At 42.9% G+C, this 20,473-nt stretch overlaps 1 protein-coding gene across 1 annotated transcript in view; it reads right to left on the bottom strand.

Moving 5' to 3' along the window:
* Positions 1-2,466: 2,466 nt before the first annotated feature.
* CEBPZ (CCAAT enhancer binding protein zeta) overlaps positions 2,467-20,473 on the bottom strand; it is a 180,030-nt gene continuing 162,023 nt past the window's right edge. Inside the window, exons 14-15 of the mRNA XM_082251926.1 lie at positions 5,070-5,151; positions 2,467-2,785 (exon numbers count right to left, since the gene is read on the bottom strand). Of these exons, the coding sequence (XP_082108052.1) occupies positions 2,661-2,785; positions 5,070-5,151 (207 nt within the window). The 3' untranslated portion in view covers positions 2,467-2,660. The remainder of the gene's footprint in view (positions 2,786-5,069; positions 5,152-20,473) is intronic.

The following is a 20,473-nucleotide window of genomic DNA, read 5'->3' on the forward strand; positions in this document are numbered from 1 at the left end:
TGCGCTGCGCAGGATCACGTATATGTGTTCCTGCCCTTACGGTTATCGAGCGAGAGTGCGAGCTGACTCGCCTCCGTTGTGACACTACACAGCGGGAGCTGATCAGTGGGTTCCGCAAACCTGATGTCCCCCTGGCACCTGTCGATCGTTCTGTGCACAGGCAGAAAGGGGATCTGCCTATGTAAACAACGCAGATAGCATTCATGCCTTCCATACTGACAGAATGGCAGTGTTCCCGTAAAGCAGGTACACCGATCCATGCCTTCCACTAGTAAAAGTGCCTCCCCCACTACACTGGGCCGATGCAAGGATTTTTGCCGCCCTAGGCAAAATAAAAATTGCCGCCTCCCCATATGCTTGGTCCACGATGTGACATCACGAACCCATATGATCTGCCCATATCATGACATCACATATGTCCCACCCCTTTCTCAAAATTTAAATTAAAAAAAGTTATATGTTACCCCTTCAGTGACTTACTTTGGCGCTGGGCCAAGCTCCAACTACTCTCCTCCCCCACTGACGTCAGCCGGCAGGGGAGACCTAATGTGCATGTGCGGCAATGGCCGCGCATTAGACCTCCCCATAGGAAAGCATTAATCAAAGCTTTCCTATGGGGATTTTGGCGACGCAGGAGGTCCTCACATAGCGTGAGGACGTCCAGCGTCGTATAACACACTTTCCTTGTTCTAAGAACATGGAAGTCCCTCTAGTGGCTGTCTGATAGACAGCCACTAGAGGAGGACTTAACCCTGCAGTGTAATTATTGCAGTTTATGAAAACTGCAATAATTACACTTGCAGCTTTAGGGGTGATGGGAGTTGGCACCCAGACCACTACAATGGGCAGAAGTGGTCAGAAAAGACAGCATTTACCTTTTAAAAGCCTGCAGGGACAGGCTATAGACACCAGAACCACCACATTAAACTGTAGTGGTTCTGGAACTATAGTGTCCTTTTAATGTGAGGTAAATTAGTTATGTGATTATATTACCAAATAATAAAAATATTGGCTTGCCTGCTTACCACACCAGATAAAGACTAGATAAAAGACAAGAAGATGGTCTCTGGCTGCAGTCTGGCTCTTGCTCAAATACAGGCCCTGGAGACTGGAGGCAAACACCAATGCCCTGGGGAAGCAGAAAGCAGCTACCATCCAGGCCACTTCCTTCACTGACTCTCAGCAGACAATTGCTGGTGGCTGCTCAGTGGCCTTCATCCACTTTAAACTCCGCCCCCTCTCTGTGCTCAAGGGTGGAAGGGGTCAGGCAGGGGTCAGTTCCAGCCAGAGCAGAGCGTGTGCACTTGAGATCCTGGCTGCAGAGCTTCGCCTCCAGCAGAAAGGTAAGCTCAGTCAGACCTCGACAGACAGCTGTCTCAGCCTCTCAGATCTGCCTGCGTGCCCACCTTCACTGTCGCATGGGCGGTCGCGTCTCTCTGCGGCCACCCTCTACACAGCAGTGCTGTGCCGCCTGAGGCTTGCTGTAGCGCTCAGGCGGCATAGCATGCGGAGTGCCACACCAGTCAGCGGCCAGTCCATTACTGATTCGGGGTGCAGGATGCCGGCGGCCCTTGCCAAGTTGCGCCTTAGGGGAGCTGCCTAGGTTGCTTTACAGGTAGAGCGGGCCCTGCCACTACACAAACACCAGCTAGGCACAGAGTTAACCCTTTGATCACCCCGTGATGTTAACCCCTTCCCAGCCAGTGTCATTAGTACAGTGAGCACAGTAGCAAATTTTTAGCACTGTATTAGCATTAGTGTCACTGGCTCCAAAAAAGTGTAAAAAATGTAGTTTAGGTGTCCGATTTTTCTGCCCCAATATTGCAGTCCTGCTATAAGTCGCTGATCGCCGCCATTACTAATAGAAAAAAAAAAAAAAATTAAAAAATGTATCCTATAGTTTGTAGATGCTATAAACTTTGTGCAAACCAATCTATATACACGTATTGGGATTTTTTTTTATTGGATAGGTTTTAGAGTAGAAGGTAAAAAGTTACTTATTTTTTCAAAATTGTTGGTCGTTTTTTGTTTATAGCACAAAAAATAAAAAAATCACAGAGGTGATTAAATGACACCAAAAGAAAGCTCTAATTGTGGGGAAAAAAACACATACATTTTATTTGGGTACAGTGTCGCACGACCACGCAGTTGTCAGTTAAAGTAATGTAGTGCCGTATTATAAAAATGACCTGGTCTTGAAAGGGGGGGGGGGGGCGTTATCTTCTGGAGCTGAAGTGGTTAAGTACTGCCTTGTGAACTCTGAATGCCTCTTGGACTCAGTAACTCAAAGTACTGAAATCAGAGGTGGTCAGGCATCAGCAAGGACAGTACAGGTTTCCTTTAATATAACTGTCACATGAGAACATGTATATACAAAACTTTCCAGATTTTACATGATATAATTTTAATAATCAGCATAAACAGAAAATGTATAAAATATAAGGCATTAGAAAATGCAGAAATTTAAATTATTCCTACGACTCCACAACATATATTTTGTCATGTTATGTGGATTTTTCTCATGTTTGACATTCCACTCTGGTTGTACCAATTTCCAACCTCTTGTGTTTATTGGCAATGCGTCTGTCAACTTTCTCCATTAGAAATGCTTACATAAATAAAAGGACATACAAAAAGAAATAAAAATTTCAAAATAACTTTTATTTTATCTTTTTCTTTTGTAGCTTCTTTTGGTTAAATTTTCTTTTCTTCTTCATGATACTTCTGGCATCTCTACCGTGAACCCATTTGTCTCTCTCTGCTTCCCATTTCAGTTGTTTAATACCTAGGTAAAAAAAAATAAAAAATATATTAGCAGTGTGGATTTAAGTCAAAAACTATTCATCTACATAAATATTCATTGCTAAATTGAAGTATCATGACAAATTTGTGAAGACCAAGAAAATGAAAACTTCCAGAAAAGTGAAAGCAACCAAATGAGTTGCAGCAATGTACTGTACATATCTCAATGTGTGAAAACAGGTGCTATGCATTGCGGTGCAATGTACTTTTAATGGTTCCCCAATACTTTGATGCAGCACACCACAATGCACAGTAAAGCACTATCAATATTTCATGCATCTTTTTGGTGTGTTTTACAACCTATTTAAATGGATAACTACCCTATTACAATGTAATTTAACGTGTGTCTATCCCAGCATGAAAAAATAAATAACCAGGACTGCAACCTCCTGTTTCAGTTCTTCAAAGCTCTACCAATTAAATGCAAGGAGATTGATGCTTACACCAATCTGATGTTGGCTGGTATTTTGTTCAAATGCAAACAGTTTTTTTTTAAAAACACAATTATTTACAATAATAGCTTAGTTATCTGAATAACTTTATTCCATAGCCAAATAAACTATGTGGCTCTGGAATATGGAATATGGTTATGAACTAAAACAAACACAACTATCAAACTAAAACAAAGGACAGATCTTTATTCTATGTTTTTGGAAGTAGAACTCCCATCTCTCATCCTTAATGGTCCTTTCACACGGGGCGGACCGTATTTTCCTCTGCTCAGGCACTTTTTTTTTTTTTACACGAACACTGATGACACTCTGGAGTGTCCGTTCCCGTATGGCCGCTTATCATCCCATCCGTTTGCGAATGATAAACTGAGATAATGTATGTCAATGGGATTGCGGATGTCAGCAGATGACACCGCTGACATCCGTTTTTGCGTCCGTTCCGTTTTTTTAAACGGAAGAAAAATAGGGTTCTCTTCTGTTCCAAAAACTGAACTGTTTGGAAAGGACGCAAATCGGATGTCAGCGGATAGTCATCCGCAATCCCATTGACATGTATTATGACCATTTTTCATCCGCAATCGCATGGGATGAAAAACGGACATACGGACCACCCGTGTGAAAGGACCCTTATGTTCTTCTCTATCTCACACCATCATGTCTGCAGCGTAAGTGGCAATAGCTGTCTGTCAGTTAAGTTTAAAATGATCCTGCTGCTCTTTGTATCATTAACCACTTCTGGACCGGAAGGTTTTAACCCTTAATGACCAGGCCATTTTTTTGCAATACGGCACTTTGTTACTTTTACTAACAATTGCGCGGTCGTGTGACGCTGTACCCAAATAAAATTAATGTTTTTTTCACCACAAATACAGCTTTCTTTTGTTTCTATTTGATCACCTCTGCAATTTTTATTTTTTGCACTATAAACAAAAAAAAAACAACAATTCTGAAAAAATATATATATTTTTTACTTTCTGCTATAGAACTAATTTTTTTCATAATTTTACGCCAATTTGCATTCTGCTACATATTTTTATTAAAAAAAAAAAAAATCCCAATAAGTGTATATTGATTGGTTTGTGCAAAAGCTATCGCATCTACAAACTAGGGGAAAGATTTGTAATTTTTATTTATTTATTTTTTACTAGTAATGGGGGCGATCAGCGATTTTTAGCGGGACTGTGACATTGCGGCTGGCAGATCGGACACCTGACATTTTTTACACTTTTGGGGGTACCAGTGACATTACTACAGTAATCAGTGCTAAAAAATATGCACTGTTACTGTACTGACACTGGCAGGGAAGAGGCTAACACCAGGGGTGATCAAAGGGTTAAATGTGTCCCTAGGGGGTGCTAACTGTGTGGGGGGATGGGCTTGCTGGATGAACATAGAGACCCGTGTTCCTAAATAGGAGGAACACAGGATCCCTGTGTTCATAACAGACAGAACAGCTGTCTGCCGTGGTTACAACGGCAGGCCACAGTTCTGTTTCCACGGGGAGCGATCGCTGGTCCTCAGAATTGCTGATAGGCTCCCCCTGTGGCCAATCGGCGCGTGCTTCCGGTGGCGCACGCACGCTCCCACTAGCGCTCCCGCGAAGCGACGTACAGGTAAGTCGTTTCGCGGGACAGAGTCGACTATGGCGGCTGGTTGGTAAGTGGTTAATATGCCTTCTTGTGCAGAGAAGGAAATACAATCAACTGCCTGCACATGGGACAGGAGAAAGTTTAATAGGGCAGGGCATCTTCTACATCCTGTCAAAATATATTCACTTCACATCATCACATACGTTGAAATGGAAAACATACTTACTTGCATTTTCCTTATTAGACACGGCATTTATGCCAATGTTGTCAAACTTTGAACCGGTGTTGTCATCCAGGATATCGCCAAACTGAAAAAGAGAAAAAAATGTATAAAAAAACAGATCGTGAATAAGGGACCGAACGAGACTAATACATTTAAAGACATACAGTATGTATTTAAAGTCCCACACTGGGCAAAAACCTTTTTTTTACCAGCCCTACCACTTATCTCTATTCCATTCTACACCCCCCCCCCCCATTTAGTAAAGCTAGAATTTCTCATTTAAGTCCACTGCGATTTCTGGACGGGGGACTGCTGATCAAGCGCTGCGTTGCCCCTGCGACTGCTGGTCCCTTCCACTCCTCTGACATCCACCTTTTTCTCTATTTTGAGAAGACTCTGCCTTAGCCACCCAACATAAAGCTTAGGAGAAAGCTGACCAAGGTACATATTCTAACACTAAAGTCAAGGGCTAAGGAAGGGTAGGCATGATAATTACCTGAAGTTGAGAGGGCAACAGATGCAGGAGTCAGGTATAGAAGGCTGACGTCTCTGCATTTTTTTCTAGTTGTTCATGTGTTTAAAAAATAAAAATAAAAACTCAAAATCCATCACTTAGATCAGCAAGCTGAAGAAGAAAATTCCAGTTTGGCTAGCAAGATAAGGTTTACATGGATGTGTGAATGGGACGGAGGGTTAGTATAACCTACCACACCTCATAAGAAGAGAAGCGGTAAAACAAAAGAACACTAACTATAGGGCAGGCAAGGGCCAGGTTGGAGTACAACTTGTGTAAGCTCGAATGCAGAAAGACAACCCTGGATTGATAAGCATGTGTAGGTTTCAAGAAACAGGGGTTCCCATGCAGGAGGCAAAATTCATTGGACTGCATTCAAGAAGGAAGGAGACAAACAGACCAAGTGGCTTTAAGGTTAGGTGGGGTTAGAGAAAATTATGCTCAACTAGGATACAGAGAGAACAATGGAAAATCATTGTGCCTATTCCTCTAGAAAAATAGAATGAAAGAAAAAGATTCCGAAATATTCAGAAAGCTATATGGATGGAAATCTATGAATACTTACACCATACTGCCAAATTTATGTTAAAATTATTAATTACAGTAGTCTAATGTATAAATAAAAAAAAATATGAAATACATCATACTCCATGACACTTGGCACACTCCTAACCCCAACACACGCAATTACACATTCTTCTCTGTCACATAATCGATACTCTAGACTAGACTATTTCTCTCCCAACTTGATATCGAATTTCTTTCAGAAGCCACAATTGAACTGCAAACCACCCCCGACCACAACCTGATCACTTTGACCCTAACATTCCCAGAACAGGCCCAACACAATGTACAGTGGCGTCAAGACGCCTCCCTTCTCACAAACAAAGCACACATTACAAAATTCAATACATACCTATGCCAGTACTTTGAAGAAAGCACTGACTCCAACCTAGCTCTAATAACCTGGGAAGCACAGGAGTGCGTGATCAGGGGAGAATTAATTGCGCATTGGAGGAAGGCAAACCTAGACGCCCAACAGCTCGCATTCAGGTTCTGGAAGCAGCCCACAAACAATCACAAGCAGCCCAAGTACTTAACGACTTACTGTCTGCAAGAAAAGAACTTCTCGCTACTCTTGGTCAGATTATTCGATGCAAATACCTACTCTGTGGCAAGTTCATAGCAAGGGCCCTTCAGTCCAAAAAACCTACATACACAATACACCACATTAAATTATTGACTGCCCCCTCCTAGCTTCGACCGACAAAACAGTTGAACAATTCATACAAAATTAATCTTCTCTATGCAATATTGCACAGCAGCCAACTACTGATCCCAACCCGAGCTTCTAGACAGAAATTAATTTCAACATTTCTCTCAATATATAGCCCTAAGTCCATTCCCGAAGAGAATCTACAGAAACTAAATCAGCCACTGATCACTGAGGAAATAATTTTCTCCTTGAAACAACTTTAACCCAAGAAAAGCCCAGTCCCCGATGGCCTCTTGGCACCTTACTATAAAACTTTTGCCGATATCCTCACTAACTCCTTCCTATCTGCATACAACTCGCTAACAGTCAAGGCACCCTTTAAGCACATATAACAGTAACTCCAAAGGAAAGGAGGGACCCCACTAAAGTCTCCAATTATAGGCCCATTTCTTTGCTGAACTTTGACCTAAAAATATTTGCAAAAATACTGGCCAACCGCTTAGCAACCCTTTTACCGTCAATAATAAACAATGACTAAATAGGCTTTGTCCCAGGCAGAGAAGCCCGGGACCATACCCTAAACACTATAAACCTACACTATTGTCTTACCAAAACTAAACTTGAAGGATTTTTCCTTTTACTAGATGCATTCGATAGGGTGGCTGGGGCTATATGCAAGCAGTGCTGGAACACATCAGCATTCGCAATAACATGCTCAACCTCATTCTTGCACTTTACTCTGCTATAACTGCCAAAGTTAGAATAAACAGCCCCAGTGTATACACCTACTTCAGGTGAACACTGTTACACCCGCCACTATATTATTGATATAATAAAATCATATTCATTCACTATTGTCACCAGTTTTATTGTCTTAAACACCAGCATCTTTGGTATTTATTATCCATATTGTCACTTATTTTATTGTAGTATTACTAACACCAACTGTATTATTATTCAATATGGTTATTGAGGTTTACTTCTCACAAGTCACTTTATCACCCTATTGATTGCACCTTATATCACAGAGTCACCATATTTGAAATAGATCACAACACTCATCATTTTTTATGTATTTATTTATTTATATTATGGTTAAATATTAGCTGTATGTACGTACTGGTATAGATTGCCTATTTACTCCTTGTGGATGAGCCACACATATATTTATTTTCATCTGTGGTATAGATTGCTTATTTATTCCTTGTTGATGAAACACACATATATATATTAATTTAATCTGTGACACCTATTAGAGTACACCTTACCTTAATTACCCCCATTGGGCAGCGCCATTCCCCTACCCCTATATATTTATTGTCTCCTCCAATTACCACCCCTCCAGTGTTTTTATTTTATTTTTTCCATATCCCAAAATTGTACCAAGGTAGGCTCTTTAGCATAGTGACTAGCAAAATCGTTGGATACCCAATGGCCTTGGAAGCCATTTCTTATATTACATAAATGTTTCCTAACACGAACAGTCTTGGTCAAATGTTTTGAGAAATACAATATGTCTCGATCCTTTATTCCTCTCCTACGGCCAGGGTTCGAGTAAATGGCACCCTCTCGGACGCCTTCTCCGTGTCGAACAGGACAAGCCAGGGTTGTCCTCTGTCCCCTCTGATTTATATTCTTACACTTGAACCCTTGCTGCGTCAAATCCAGGATAACCCAAATATTAAGGGTGTCCCTGTGCACGGGAAAAATTACAAATTAGCGGCGTACGCGGATGACGTCCTTCTGTTTCTCACTGCACCCTTGTCGTCCGTCCCCAATCTCCTTTCAGTCCTCAAATAATTTCAAGATCTTTCCAACCTGAAAATTAATTATTCCAAATCCTGTGCCCTCAATATCTCCTTGCCCCCCTCGCTCTTGCGACTCTGCCAAGCCAATTTTCCCTTTCAATGGAACCCCCATGAGATCACATACCTATACCTAGGTGTCCGGCTACCCAGCAACCTTTCGGACTTATACACTAAGAACCACCTAGCAATTCTACAATCGGTCAAAACAGACCTCTCCTCCTGGTCCCCAGGCCCTTTCTTTTGGTTTGGCAGAGTCGCAATTGTGAAAATGAACATCCTCTCCCGACCGCTTTATATCTTGCAAGCTCTCCCTATACATGTCCCAACGTCTTTGCTTCGACTTTATCTGGCGTTCCCAGAAATCGAGGCTTCGATGGGACACGCTTACCCGTCCCAAATCGGAGGGAGGAGCGGGACTGCCACACCTGCTCAAATATCACTGGGCCTGCCATCTCACCTGGATAATCGACTGGCACACCCATGCGTAATCCAAGGACTGGGTGAACTTGGAGTCTGCTAATGCCGCTCTGACTGCACACCACCTCCCTTGGGTGACTCCCTCTAACACACCGTGCCGGATCCCAACTCATCCTGTCACTGGAGCGACTCTGCGCCTCTTCCACGCGATCCGTAGAAAACTAGACCTCTCACTTCTACCATTATGCTCTTCCCCCCGGATCTTCCATACGTACCCCCCGTCGGTCCTTCCTCAAGCACGCCACTTCTTCACGGATTCCCGACCCCTTTCTTATCAGGACCCTCGTCTAAAGTACCCTGCTGTCAATATCCCATTTTACAGCTTCTTACAAATAAGACACTTCCTTCACAATACACAGCCCACAGGGGATTGGACCCGGTCTCTCACAGCATTCGAAAGACTCTGATGCACCGGGTCCACATCGCCATTTAGTGTCGATGCTTTACACCATGCTCTTCCCAACCACTCAAGCACACACTGAATTACTCCGATCTCGATGGGAGGGAGTCTTAGGCGTGACCCTTTCTGCAGAGGACTGGGATAAAGTATATTACCACATGCATAAGGGATCCCTAAACGTACTTGCCCAGGAAACTGGATTCAAACTCTACACCAAATGGTACAGAACACCTGAATTGTTGCACAGGTTTTCAGCAACAAACTCTCCCAATTGCTGGAGATGTGGCCTACATAGAGGATCTCTTTTGCATATATGGTGGGAGTGTCCCCTCATTCAGCCATTCTGGACGGCGGTACACTCCATAATCCCCCCGCATCACCACTTATACACCTGACTTTACCCCGGCGCAATACTTGCTTCACCACACCTCCTTATCCTTTTCCAGCTACAAAAAGTCCCTCACTTTACACATTATCAACGCGGCCAGGATGTATGTGCCTTGCCACTGGTTGTCCACTTCCCCTCCCACAGTCGCCGGATGGCTAAGACGAGTGAAAAGAGTGGCGGAGATGGAAGACATTGTCGCTCAGTCCATCCTGGGCACCTTGGATACATTTCACGACTTTACCAGACTTTCAGAGTCTTAGTGCTACCCCATAACTTGTCATCATGACCCAACCCTCCTTTCCCAAAGTCGGCGTTTGCCTTTCTTTCCTCAGGATTCGGTACTTCACTGTCGGTTCCTCTGTTATCCTCTATCCCATCACACCCTTTTTCACTATCTCCTTTCCCTGTTTTCCCTCCCTTCTTCTCCCCTCCCCCCTCTTTGACAGACCTGCATTGACTTATGGGCTGCCGCGCCCTCCTCCCGTAGACTGTCCCTGTTGGCCATTCCTTGCCTATTTGCCCTAAATGGTGGCTGCCCCCTGTGTTTGGACACAGCAAGGTCCCTGTTGGGGGTGTCGGTACACAGGCGACACCACCTCCAACACTCAATACTGCCATATTTTTACGGAGGATGTCGCTGAGGGGGCTTATGGGACTAGCCTCTAGCCCTAAACCCTACTACAGTTACCCACATGGCTTTCTGTACGATGGTGGTCTCACCCTGCAAACTCATCGCCGTCATGTGCGTTTCTGTATTCTCTTATGCGACTGAGCTCGGGTCTGTTTCACCCCGTCTCATTCTATGTTCTTATGGGTTCCTGTTTATAATTTTTGCACTTAATGTACTATCTGATGTATTGTAAACCTGCTTTAATAATGTTTCAATAAAATGTTTTGGAAAAAAAAAAATAGTTTAATTGTTTTGCCTGAATAATGAAAACCTAATTTCTTCCATCCCAACTATGTAATTAATTTGATTTAGGATTTCTTCCCAGATAAGACTGTTTTAATATTTTGCAGTTCCTGGCTGTACACTTTTTTTATACTGCTAATAAAATCTTGATCGCTAAAAAAAAATGTTTTGAGAATGACACAAATTAATTTTCACAAAGTCTGCTGCTTCAGTGTTTTTGGATCTTTTTGTCAGATGTTATGATGGTATACTGAAGTATAATTGCAAGCATTTCATGATTGTCAAAGGCTTTAATTGACAAATACATTAAGTTTATGCAGAGTCAATATTTGCAGTGCTGACCCTTCTTTTTCAAGATCTCTGCAATTTGCCCTGGCATGCTGTCAATCACTTTCTGGGCCACATCCAGACTGACCCATTCCTGCATAATCAATGCTTGGAGTTAATCAGAATTAATGGAGTTTTTTTGTTCACCCGCCTCTTGAGGATTGACCACAAGTTCTTAATGGGATTAAGGTCTGTGGAGTTTTCTGGCCATGGACCCAAAATTTCACTGTTTTGTTCCACAAGCCACTTAGTTATCACTTTTGCCTTATGGCAAGGTGCTTCATCATGTTTGAAAAAGCATTGTTCATCACCAAACTGTTCTTGGATGGTTGGGAAGTTGCTCTCGGAGGATGTTTTTATACCATTCTATATTCATGGCTGTGTTCTTAGCCAATGGAGTGGGATCACTCGCAATTTTGCCTAAGAAGCAACCCCACACATGAATGGCCTCAGGATGCTTAAATATTGGCATGACACAGGACTGATGATAGCGCTCACCTTTTCTTCTCCTGACAAGCTTTTTTTCCCCCAGATGCCCCAAACAACTGAAAAGGGGATTCCTCAGAGAAAATTATGTTACCCCAGTCCTCAGCAGTCCAATCCCTGTACCTTATGCAGAATATCAGTCTGTCCCTGATGTTTTTCTTGGATAGAAATGGCTTTTTTGCTACCCTTCTTGACACCAGGCCATCCTCCAAAAGTCTTTTCCTCACTGTGCGTGCAGATGCACTGGACCTGCAGCTAACTCATCTGTGGGAAATGGTCCTGGTGCTTGAACCTCTCTCCTTGAAGGTCTTGATGATCCGATAGTTGATTTAGGTGTACTCTTAGTAGCCAGAATATCCTTGCCTGTGCATCCCTTTTTGTGCAAAGCAATGATGACTGCATGTTTCCTTGCAGGTAACCATGGTTAACAGATGAAGAACAATAATTTCAAGCACCACCCTCCTTTTAAAGCTTTTGGTCTGTTATTCTAATTTAATCAGCATTGCAAAGTGATTTCCAACCTTGTCCTCGCCAACAGTGACACCTGTGTTAGCAAGAGAATCACTGACATGTCAGCTGGTCCTTTTGTGGCAGGGCTGAAATGCAGTGGAAATTTTTTTTTTTTTGGGGATTAAGTTAATTTTCATGGCAAAGAGGGACTTTGCAAATGAATTCATCTGATCACTCTTCATAACATTTTGGAGTATATGAAAATTGGCATAAAAAAAAAAACAGACAGCAGACTTTGTGAAAAAGAATATTTGCGGACACTATAATAAACTATTCCTTCAGTTTTACAAGTAATAAAATCTCTGATTTGGATTCCTTTGATTTTATCAAGGATCCCTTGGATTTTATCAAATGGCAACCATGAGGCACAGACCAGCGGTTTTAGCTCCCACGTTGTCTCATTCCTTGACTATGATGGATGGGGTGGGAGGCATCAGTGCCTCCTGATCATAGTTACATAGTTAGTGAGGTTGAAAAAAGACATCAGTCCATCCAGTTCAACCTATGATGTGTGTGTGTGTTTGCTTTTAACCGTACATTGTATACCCCTGTATGTTGTGGTCTTTAAGGTGTCCATCTAATAGTTTTTTGAAACTATCAATGCTCCCTGCTGATACGACTGCTTGTGGAAGAGAATTCCACATCTTTACCGCTCTTACCGTGAAGAACCCCTTACGCACTTTAAGGTTAAACCGCCTTTCCTCAAGTTTTAGTGAGTGGCCACGTGTCTTATTGTATCTCCTTTCTCTGAATAGTTTGTTCCTTATGCTAGGGTCACCAGTACAGTATTTGTACATTGATATCATATCCCCCCTCAATCGTCTCTTCTCCAGAGAGAACAGGTTCAGTGCTTGTAGTCTTTCCTCATAGCTGATGTCCTCCATTCCCCTAATTATTTTTGTTGCCCTTCTCTGGACTTTCTCCAGTTCCAGCACATCCTTCCTGAGAACCGGTGCCCAGAACTGGACAGCATACTCCAGATGTGGCCGGACCAGAGTCTTGTAGAGCGGGAGAATAATCTCTTTATTTCTGGAGTGAATCCCCTTTTTTTATACATCCCAGTATTCTGTTGGCTTTGCTTGCGGCGGCTTGGCATTGCATGCCACTGCCAAGCCTGTTGTCTACCAGTACCCCCAAGTCCTTTTCCATCCTAGACTCACCCAGAGGTTCCCCCCCTAGTGAGTAGCTTGCTTTCTGGTTTCTGGCCCCCAAGTGCATTACTTTACATTTTTCAACATTAAATCTCATCTGCCATGTAGTTGCCCACCCCGTTTTTTTGTTCAGGTCCGCTTGCAAGGTTTCCACATCCTGCATAGAAGATATTGGCATGCCTAATTTAGTATCATCAGCAAATACTGAGATTGTACTCGATATCCCCTCCTCCAGATCATTTATGAATAAATTAAACAGGATTGGTCCCAGGACAGAACCCTGGGGGACCCCACTTTCCACATCCGCCCAATCCGAGTACTCCCCATTAATCACCACCCTCTGTACTCTCCCCTGGAGCCAGTTCTCTATCCAGGTACTCACCTTACGGTCCATACCTACCTTCCTTAGTTTGTACAGTAAGCGTTTGTGGGGAACGGTGTCAAAGGCCTTTGCAAAGTCCAGATACACCACATCCACAGGCTTACCTTTATCTAGGTGGCAGCTAACTTCATCGTAGAAGGTTAATAGATTGGTTTGGCACGAACGATTTTTCATGAATCCATGCTGATTACTACTTATAATACCGTTTTCATTACTAAAGTCTTGTATGTGGTCCCTTAACATCCCCTCCAAAATTTTGCAGACTACTGATGTTAGGCTGACCAGCCTATAGTTACCTGGGATATATCTCGCCCCTTTTTAAATATTGGTACCACGTTGGCTTTTTTCCAATCAGCTGGCACCATACCCGTCTGTAAACTATCCTTAAAGATCAAGAATAATGGTCTGGCAATCGCCTGGCTGAGCTCATTAAGAACCCTCGGGTGCAAGCCATCCGGTACCGGGGATTTATTTATGTTAAGTTTCTCTAGTTTAGCTCTAAGTCTATCCTCTGTTAGCCATGGCGGAACTTCCTGAGGTGTATTATTTAGTTCGGCCTTACAAGCAAGGTTCGTGTAGCCCCCCGATTCCTTTGTGAAGACTGAAGAAAATAAATTATTTAACACTTCCGCCTTTTCTCTGTCCTCAGTGGCCATTTTTCCTTTATCATCTTTTATGGGGCCAATGTGTTCTGACCTCACTTTCTTACTGTTTATATACTTAAAGAACTTCTTGGGGTTCTTTTTACTCTCCTCCGCTATATGTCTCTCGTGTTCCATTTTAGCCGCCCTGATTTCGTCTTTACATTTCTTATTACACTCTTTATAATGCTTAAATGCTGCCAATGACCCCTCAGTGCCAAACAGTGCCCCCTCATCAGTGAAGGAGAAAAATTACCCGATTGCAAAATTTTATAACAAAATATGAAAAATGTTTTGTTTGGTTTTTGGTTTTTAATTTTTTTTTTCTGTTTAGCAAAAAATCAAAAACCCAGTGGTGATTAACCACTTGCCTACAGTGCACTTTCACCCCCTTCCTGCCCAGACCGATTTTCAGCTTTCAGCGCTCTCACACTTTGACTGAGAATTACTCAGTCATGCAACACTGTACCCATACAAAAATTGTGTCCTTTTTTCACACAAATAGAGCTTTCTTTTGATGGTATTTGATCAATACTGGGTTTTTTATTTTTTGTGCTATAAATAAAAAAAGACTGAAAATATCGTGAAAAAAAGCATTTTTCTTTGTTTCCGTCATAAAATTTTGCAAATTAGTAATTTTTCTTCACAAATTTTGGCCAAAATTTATACTGCTACTTATCTTTGGTAAAAATAACCCAAGTAAGTGTATATTATTTGGTCTTTGTGAAAGTTATAGAGTCCACAAGCTATGGTGCTAATCATTGAAAATTGATCACACTTGATCACACCTGATGTACTGAAGGCCTATCTCATTTCTTGAGACACTAAAAAGTCAGGAAAGTACAAATACCCCCCAAATGACCCCTTTTCGGAAAGTAGACATTCCAAGGTATTTAATAAGGGGCATGGTGAGTTTTTTGAAGTTGTAATTTTTTCCCACAATGCTTTGCAAAATGAAGATTTTTTTTTTTTTTTTACAAATTGCCGTATTAACAGGTTATTTCTCTCACACAGCACATGTATACTTGCAACTGCACCCCAAAACACATTCTACTACTCCTCCTGAGTATGGCGATACCACATGTGTGAGACTTTTTCACAGCCTGGCCACATACAGAGGCCTAACATCCAAGTAGCAGCGTCCGGCATTCTAGGAGCACAAATTACACATATAATTTCCTGACAACCTATCGCACTTTTGAAGGCCCTGGAGCACCAGGACAATGGAAACCCCCATAAAATGACCCCATTTTGGAAAGCAAACAGCCCAATGTATAATTTTTGAGGCATAATGAGTCTTTTGAATATGTCATTTTTTTCCACAAGTTTTTGGAAAATGTGGAAAGAAAATGAAAACACTTTTTTTTTTACACAAAGCTGTCCATTTATGCAATATTTCTAACACATAGCATGTACATAGCAAAAATTGCACCCCAAAATACATTCTGCTATTCCTCCTGAGTATGGCGATACCACATGTGTAACACTTTTTCACAGCCTGGCCACATACATAGGCCTAACATCCAAGTAGCGCTTTACACAAAGTTGTCCATTTATCCACTTTAAGACTGGGCCTATTTTTGACACTTGGTGTTTACAAGCTAAAATCATTTTTTTTTTGCTAAAAAACTACTTGGAACCCCCAAACATTATATATTTTTTTTTAGCAGAGACCCTAGAGAATAAAATGGAGATCGTTGCAATATTTTTTATCACACCATATTTGCGCAGCAGTCTTCCAAATGCGATTTTTTTGAAAAAAATTCACTTTTTTGAACTAAAAAATAAGAAAACAGTAAATTTAGCCCAATTTTTTTCCATAATGTGAAAGATAATGTTACGCCGAGTAATTAAATACTCAATATGTCATGCTTCAAAATTGCGCATGCTCACAGAATGGCGCCAAACATTGGTACTTAAAAATCCCCATAGGCAACATTTTAAAAATTTCTGCAGGTTACTAGCTTAGAGTTACAGAGGAGGTCTAGGGCTCAAATTATTGCTCTCGCTCTAACAATCGCGGTGATACCTCACATGTATGGTTTGAACACCGTTTACATATGTGGGCGGGACTTGCGTATGCGTTTGCTTCTGCGCGCGAGCTAACAGGGACAGGGCGCTTTAATTTTTTTTTTCCTATTTATTTTTTTTTATTTTTACACAGTTTAAAAAAAAAAAAAATGTTTTGATCATTTTTATTCCTATTACAAGGAATGTAAAAATCCCTTGTAATAGAAATAGGCATGACAGGTCCTCTTTATTGTGAGATCAGGGGTCAAAAAGACCTCACACCTCACAACTACACTAAAAAAGAAAAAAAAAAAAAATTGTTGAAAGAGGAAAAAAAAAAAAGCGGCCCTTTAAACCGGTTGCTAGGCAACGTCTTTTGACGTAGCTCCGGTCCTCCAAGACCATAGAGTCGAGTGAGGGCCATCTTGCCCTCACTCGACTTCCTGTCTCCGAGGATCCGGGACCGGATAGTTTTCCCCGCTGCCGGCGGGTCCAGTAAGCTGGGAAAACGTCTGGGATGCGGCAGGAGGGGGGGGGGGCACCTCTTCCACTGCACCGTAAGGGTAATTCCGCGGCGAATCCGCCACTGGGACCACCCTTATCTGAAAGCCGACCGTCCGCAGTTTCAAAAAATACCGGGGTTATGGGGGCTATCTGCTGCCATAACCCCAGTATTTAGCTTTTAATGGCCGACGCATATAGTCGTTAGGCGGTCAGTAAGTGATTGCATGTATATAGCAAACAGGTGACGGTGACTGATGGGGTGACAGGTGACTGATGGGGTGATAGGTGACAATGACTGATGGGGTGACAGGTGACGATGACTGATGGGGTGACAGGTGACGATGATTGATGAGGTGACAGGTGATGATGATTGATGAGGTGACAAGTGACGATCACTGATGGGGTGTCAAGTGACGATGATTGATAGGGTGACCGATGACGATGACTGATGGGGGTGACAGGTGACGGTGATTGATGGGGTGACAGGTGACGGGCGATGGTCACTGATGGGTGACAGGTGACGGGCGATGGTGCACGGCGGTACTGATGGCAGTCTCTGGTGACCGGTGAACTTTAGGCTACGTTCACATGTGAGCGTAGCGATCGCGGGCAGAATCACTGCGATTCTGCCCGTGATCCAGAAATCATTGCAAATCGCGGGGCGCCTGTGCGTTGCCCGTGATTTGCAATAGCACCCCAAACGCTGTGCGATGTTGCTGCGATTTCCGCCTGCCGAATCGAGGTAACATCACGCAAACAACGCATGACGCCCCAAAGAAACTCTTGTACCTTTTTTGGGCGTCATGCGATGTTTGCGCGATGTTACCGCGATTCGGCAGGTGGAAATCGCGGCATCGCACAGCGTTTGGGGTGCTATTGCAAATCACGGGCAACGCACAGGTGTCCCGCGATTTGCAATGATTTCCGGATCGCGGGCAGAATCGCGGTGATTCTGCCTGCGATCGCTACGCTCACATGTGAACGTTATGGGTGTCAATTTCTGGGCACTGATGAGGTGACTGTTGGGTGACAGGTGACATTGGGGGGGGGCTGAGGACAGTGTGGGGACATTTATTGGTGTGATTTTACTTTGTGACAGGTGTACAGAGCAGTAACTCACTATTTCTAGCTCTTCTCCCCTCACACTGGAAACTGTGTGAGGGGAGAAGAGCTAGTAACAGTGAGTTACTGCTCTTTGTTTACATTTTCTGATCGGCTGTGAATGGATTCACAGCCGATCACATAGTAAACAGTCACTGTCAGTGACTGTTTACTACTGCCGGTGACAGCTGTGTTCCTACGGAACACAGTGCCACCGACATGACCGCGCTGCGTGCTCCCGATCGCGCATGTGCGGTCATCTTGTGGGCGCCTTCATTGTGATCGGCTGTGTCATTGGAACACAGCCGATCACGTGGGAAACAGCCACGCCCATTGGCACGCCTGCCCTGCTTAAAGTGCCGCCCAGGATAATGGTCGCACCGCTCCGCCGTCATATGACGGCGGGCGGGCGGCAAGCGGTTAAATACCACCAAAAGAAAGCTCTATTTGTGAAAAAGATAGAAACCTAATTTTGGTTCAGTATTGCATGACCGCGCAATTGTAATTCAAAATCTGACAGCGCTGAAAGCTGGCCTGTTCAGGAAGGGGGTATAAGTGCCCAGTAAGAAAGTGGTTGATTGTATTGTTTTTTTTTTTTTTAAATAATAAACATGTTATACTTACCTGCTCTATGCAGTTGGTTTTGCACAGAGCAGCCCAGATCCTCCTCTTCTTGGGTCCCTCTTCTGTGCTCCTGGCACCACGTCCTGCAGCTTGTTATGAGGGCACGCAAGCTGAGTCACAGCTCCCTGTGGCCATTCAGACATGGAGCCGCGACCTGGCCCCCTCTCTCCTGATTGGCTGAATGATTTTCATTAACAACAGTGGGAGCCAATCGCGCCATGCTGCTGTCTTAGCCAATGAGGAGAGGAGTCCTGGGCAGCTTAGACACTCCTGCAACATCGCTAACTCAGGTATTAGGAAGGGCTGCTACACACTAAATTTTTATTTTTTTTTAATCTTAATGCATAGAATGCATTAGGATAAAAAAACCTTCTGCCTTTACAATCCCTTTAAGGAAAGTTGGATACTTTGTGTGCTGCAGCTCTGTATTTACGGTTTTACACTAATATTTTTTTTTTTGTAGTTTAGGTGAGCAGAAGTTTTTTTTTTTGTTATTTGGTAATGCCTTTCTGTCCCGGGGACAACCTCACTAGTCATTTTTTTGAATGGAATCCACTGGGAAAGGAAATGTTCCCAATAAGGTCACAGACATAAACCTCACAGAGATGTTAAAACTCCCCTCTCTATTTAAAACAAAAAACTTAGGTTAATTTCAGGTCTTAGTGGTAAATAAACTCAGACTAAGACAGATTTAGCTATTAGCTCAAATAATTGGTCAACTAAATTCCCTACAATATGAGCGCTGCCTGATTTTGAGGTTTCGATGGTTACAAACAAATAACTTACATAGTTAATGAGGTTGAAAAAAGACATCCGTCCATCCAGTTCAACCTATGATGTGTGTGTGTGTGTGTGTGTGTTTGCTGTTAACCGTACATTGTATACCCCTGTATGTTGTGGTCTTTAAGGTGCCCATCTAACAGTTTTTTGAAGCCATCAATGCTCCCTGCTGATACGACTGCTTGTGGAAGAGAATTCCACATCCTTACCGCTCTTACAGTGAAGAACCCCTTACGCACTTTAAGGTTAAATCGCTTTTCCTCTAGTTTTAGTGAGTGGCCACGTGTCTTATGATATCTCCTTTCTCTGAATAGTTTGTTCCTTATGCTAGGGTCGCCAGTACAGTATTTGTACATTGATATCATATCCCCCTTCAATCGTCTCTTCTCCAGAGAGAATAAGTTCAGTGCTTGTAGTCTTTCCTCATAGCTGATGTCCTCCATTCCCCTAATTATTTTTGTTGCCCTTCTCTGGACTCTTTCCAGTTCCAGCACATCCTTCCTGAAGACCGGTGAACAGAACTGGACAGCATACTCCAGATGTGGCCGGACCAGAGTCTTGTAGAGCGGGAGAATAATCTCCATTTCTGGAGTGAATCCCCTTTTTTATGCATCCCAGTATTCTGTTGCATTACTTTACATTTTTCAACATTAAACCTCATCTGCCATGTAGTTGCCCACCCCATTATTTTGTTCAGTTTCGCTTGTAAGGTTTCCACATCCTGCATAGAAGATATTGGCATGCCTAGTTTAGTATCATCTGCAAATACTGAGATTGTACTAGATATCCCCTCCTCTAGATCATTTATGAATAAATTAAACAGGATTGGTCCCAGGACAGAACCCTGGGGGACCCAACTTTCCACACCCGCCCAATCCGAGTACTCCCCATTAATCACCACCCTCTGGACTCTCCCCTGGAGCCAGTTCTCTATCCAGGTACTCACCTTATGGTCCATACCTACTTTCCTTAGTTTGTACAGTAAGCATTTGTGGGGAACGGTGTCAAAGGCCTTTGCAAAGTCCAGATACACCACATCCACAGGCTTTCCTTTATCTAAATATTTCATAAAATATGTGAACTATATAACCTAGCAATCAGTCCACCCTCTTTTACATTGTTTGTAATAGGACATTAGGCATGTGACGGTATCAGATTTTCATGCTGCGATTAAT

The sequence above is a fragment of the Pelophylax lessonae genome (genome assembly GCF_965119305.1).
Source record: "Pelophylax lessonae genome assembly, chromosome: 3".
NCBI lineage: Eukaryota > Metazoa > Chordata > Amphibia > Anura > Ranidae > Pelophylax > Pelophylax lessonae.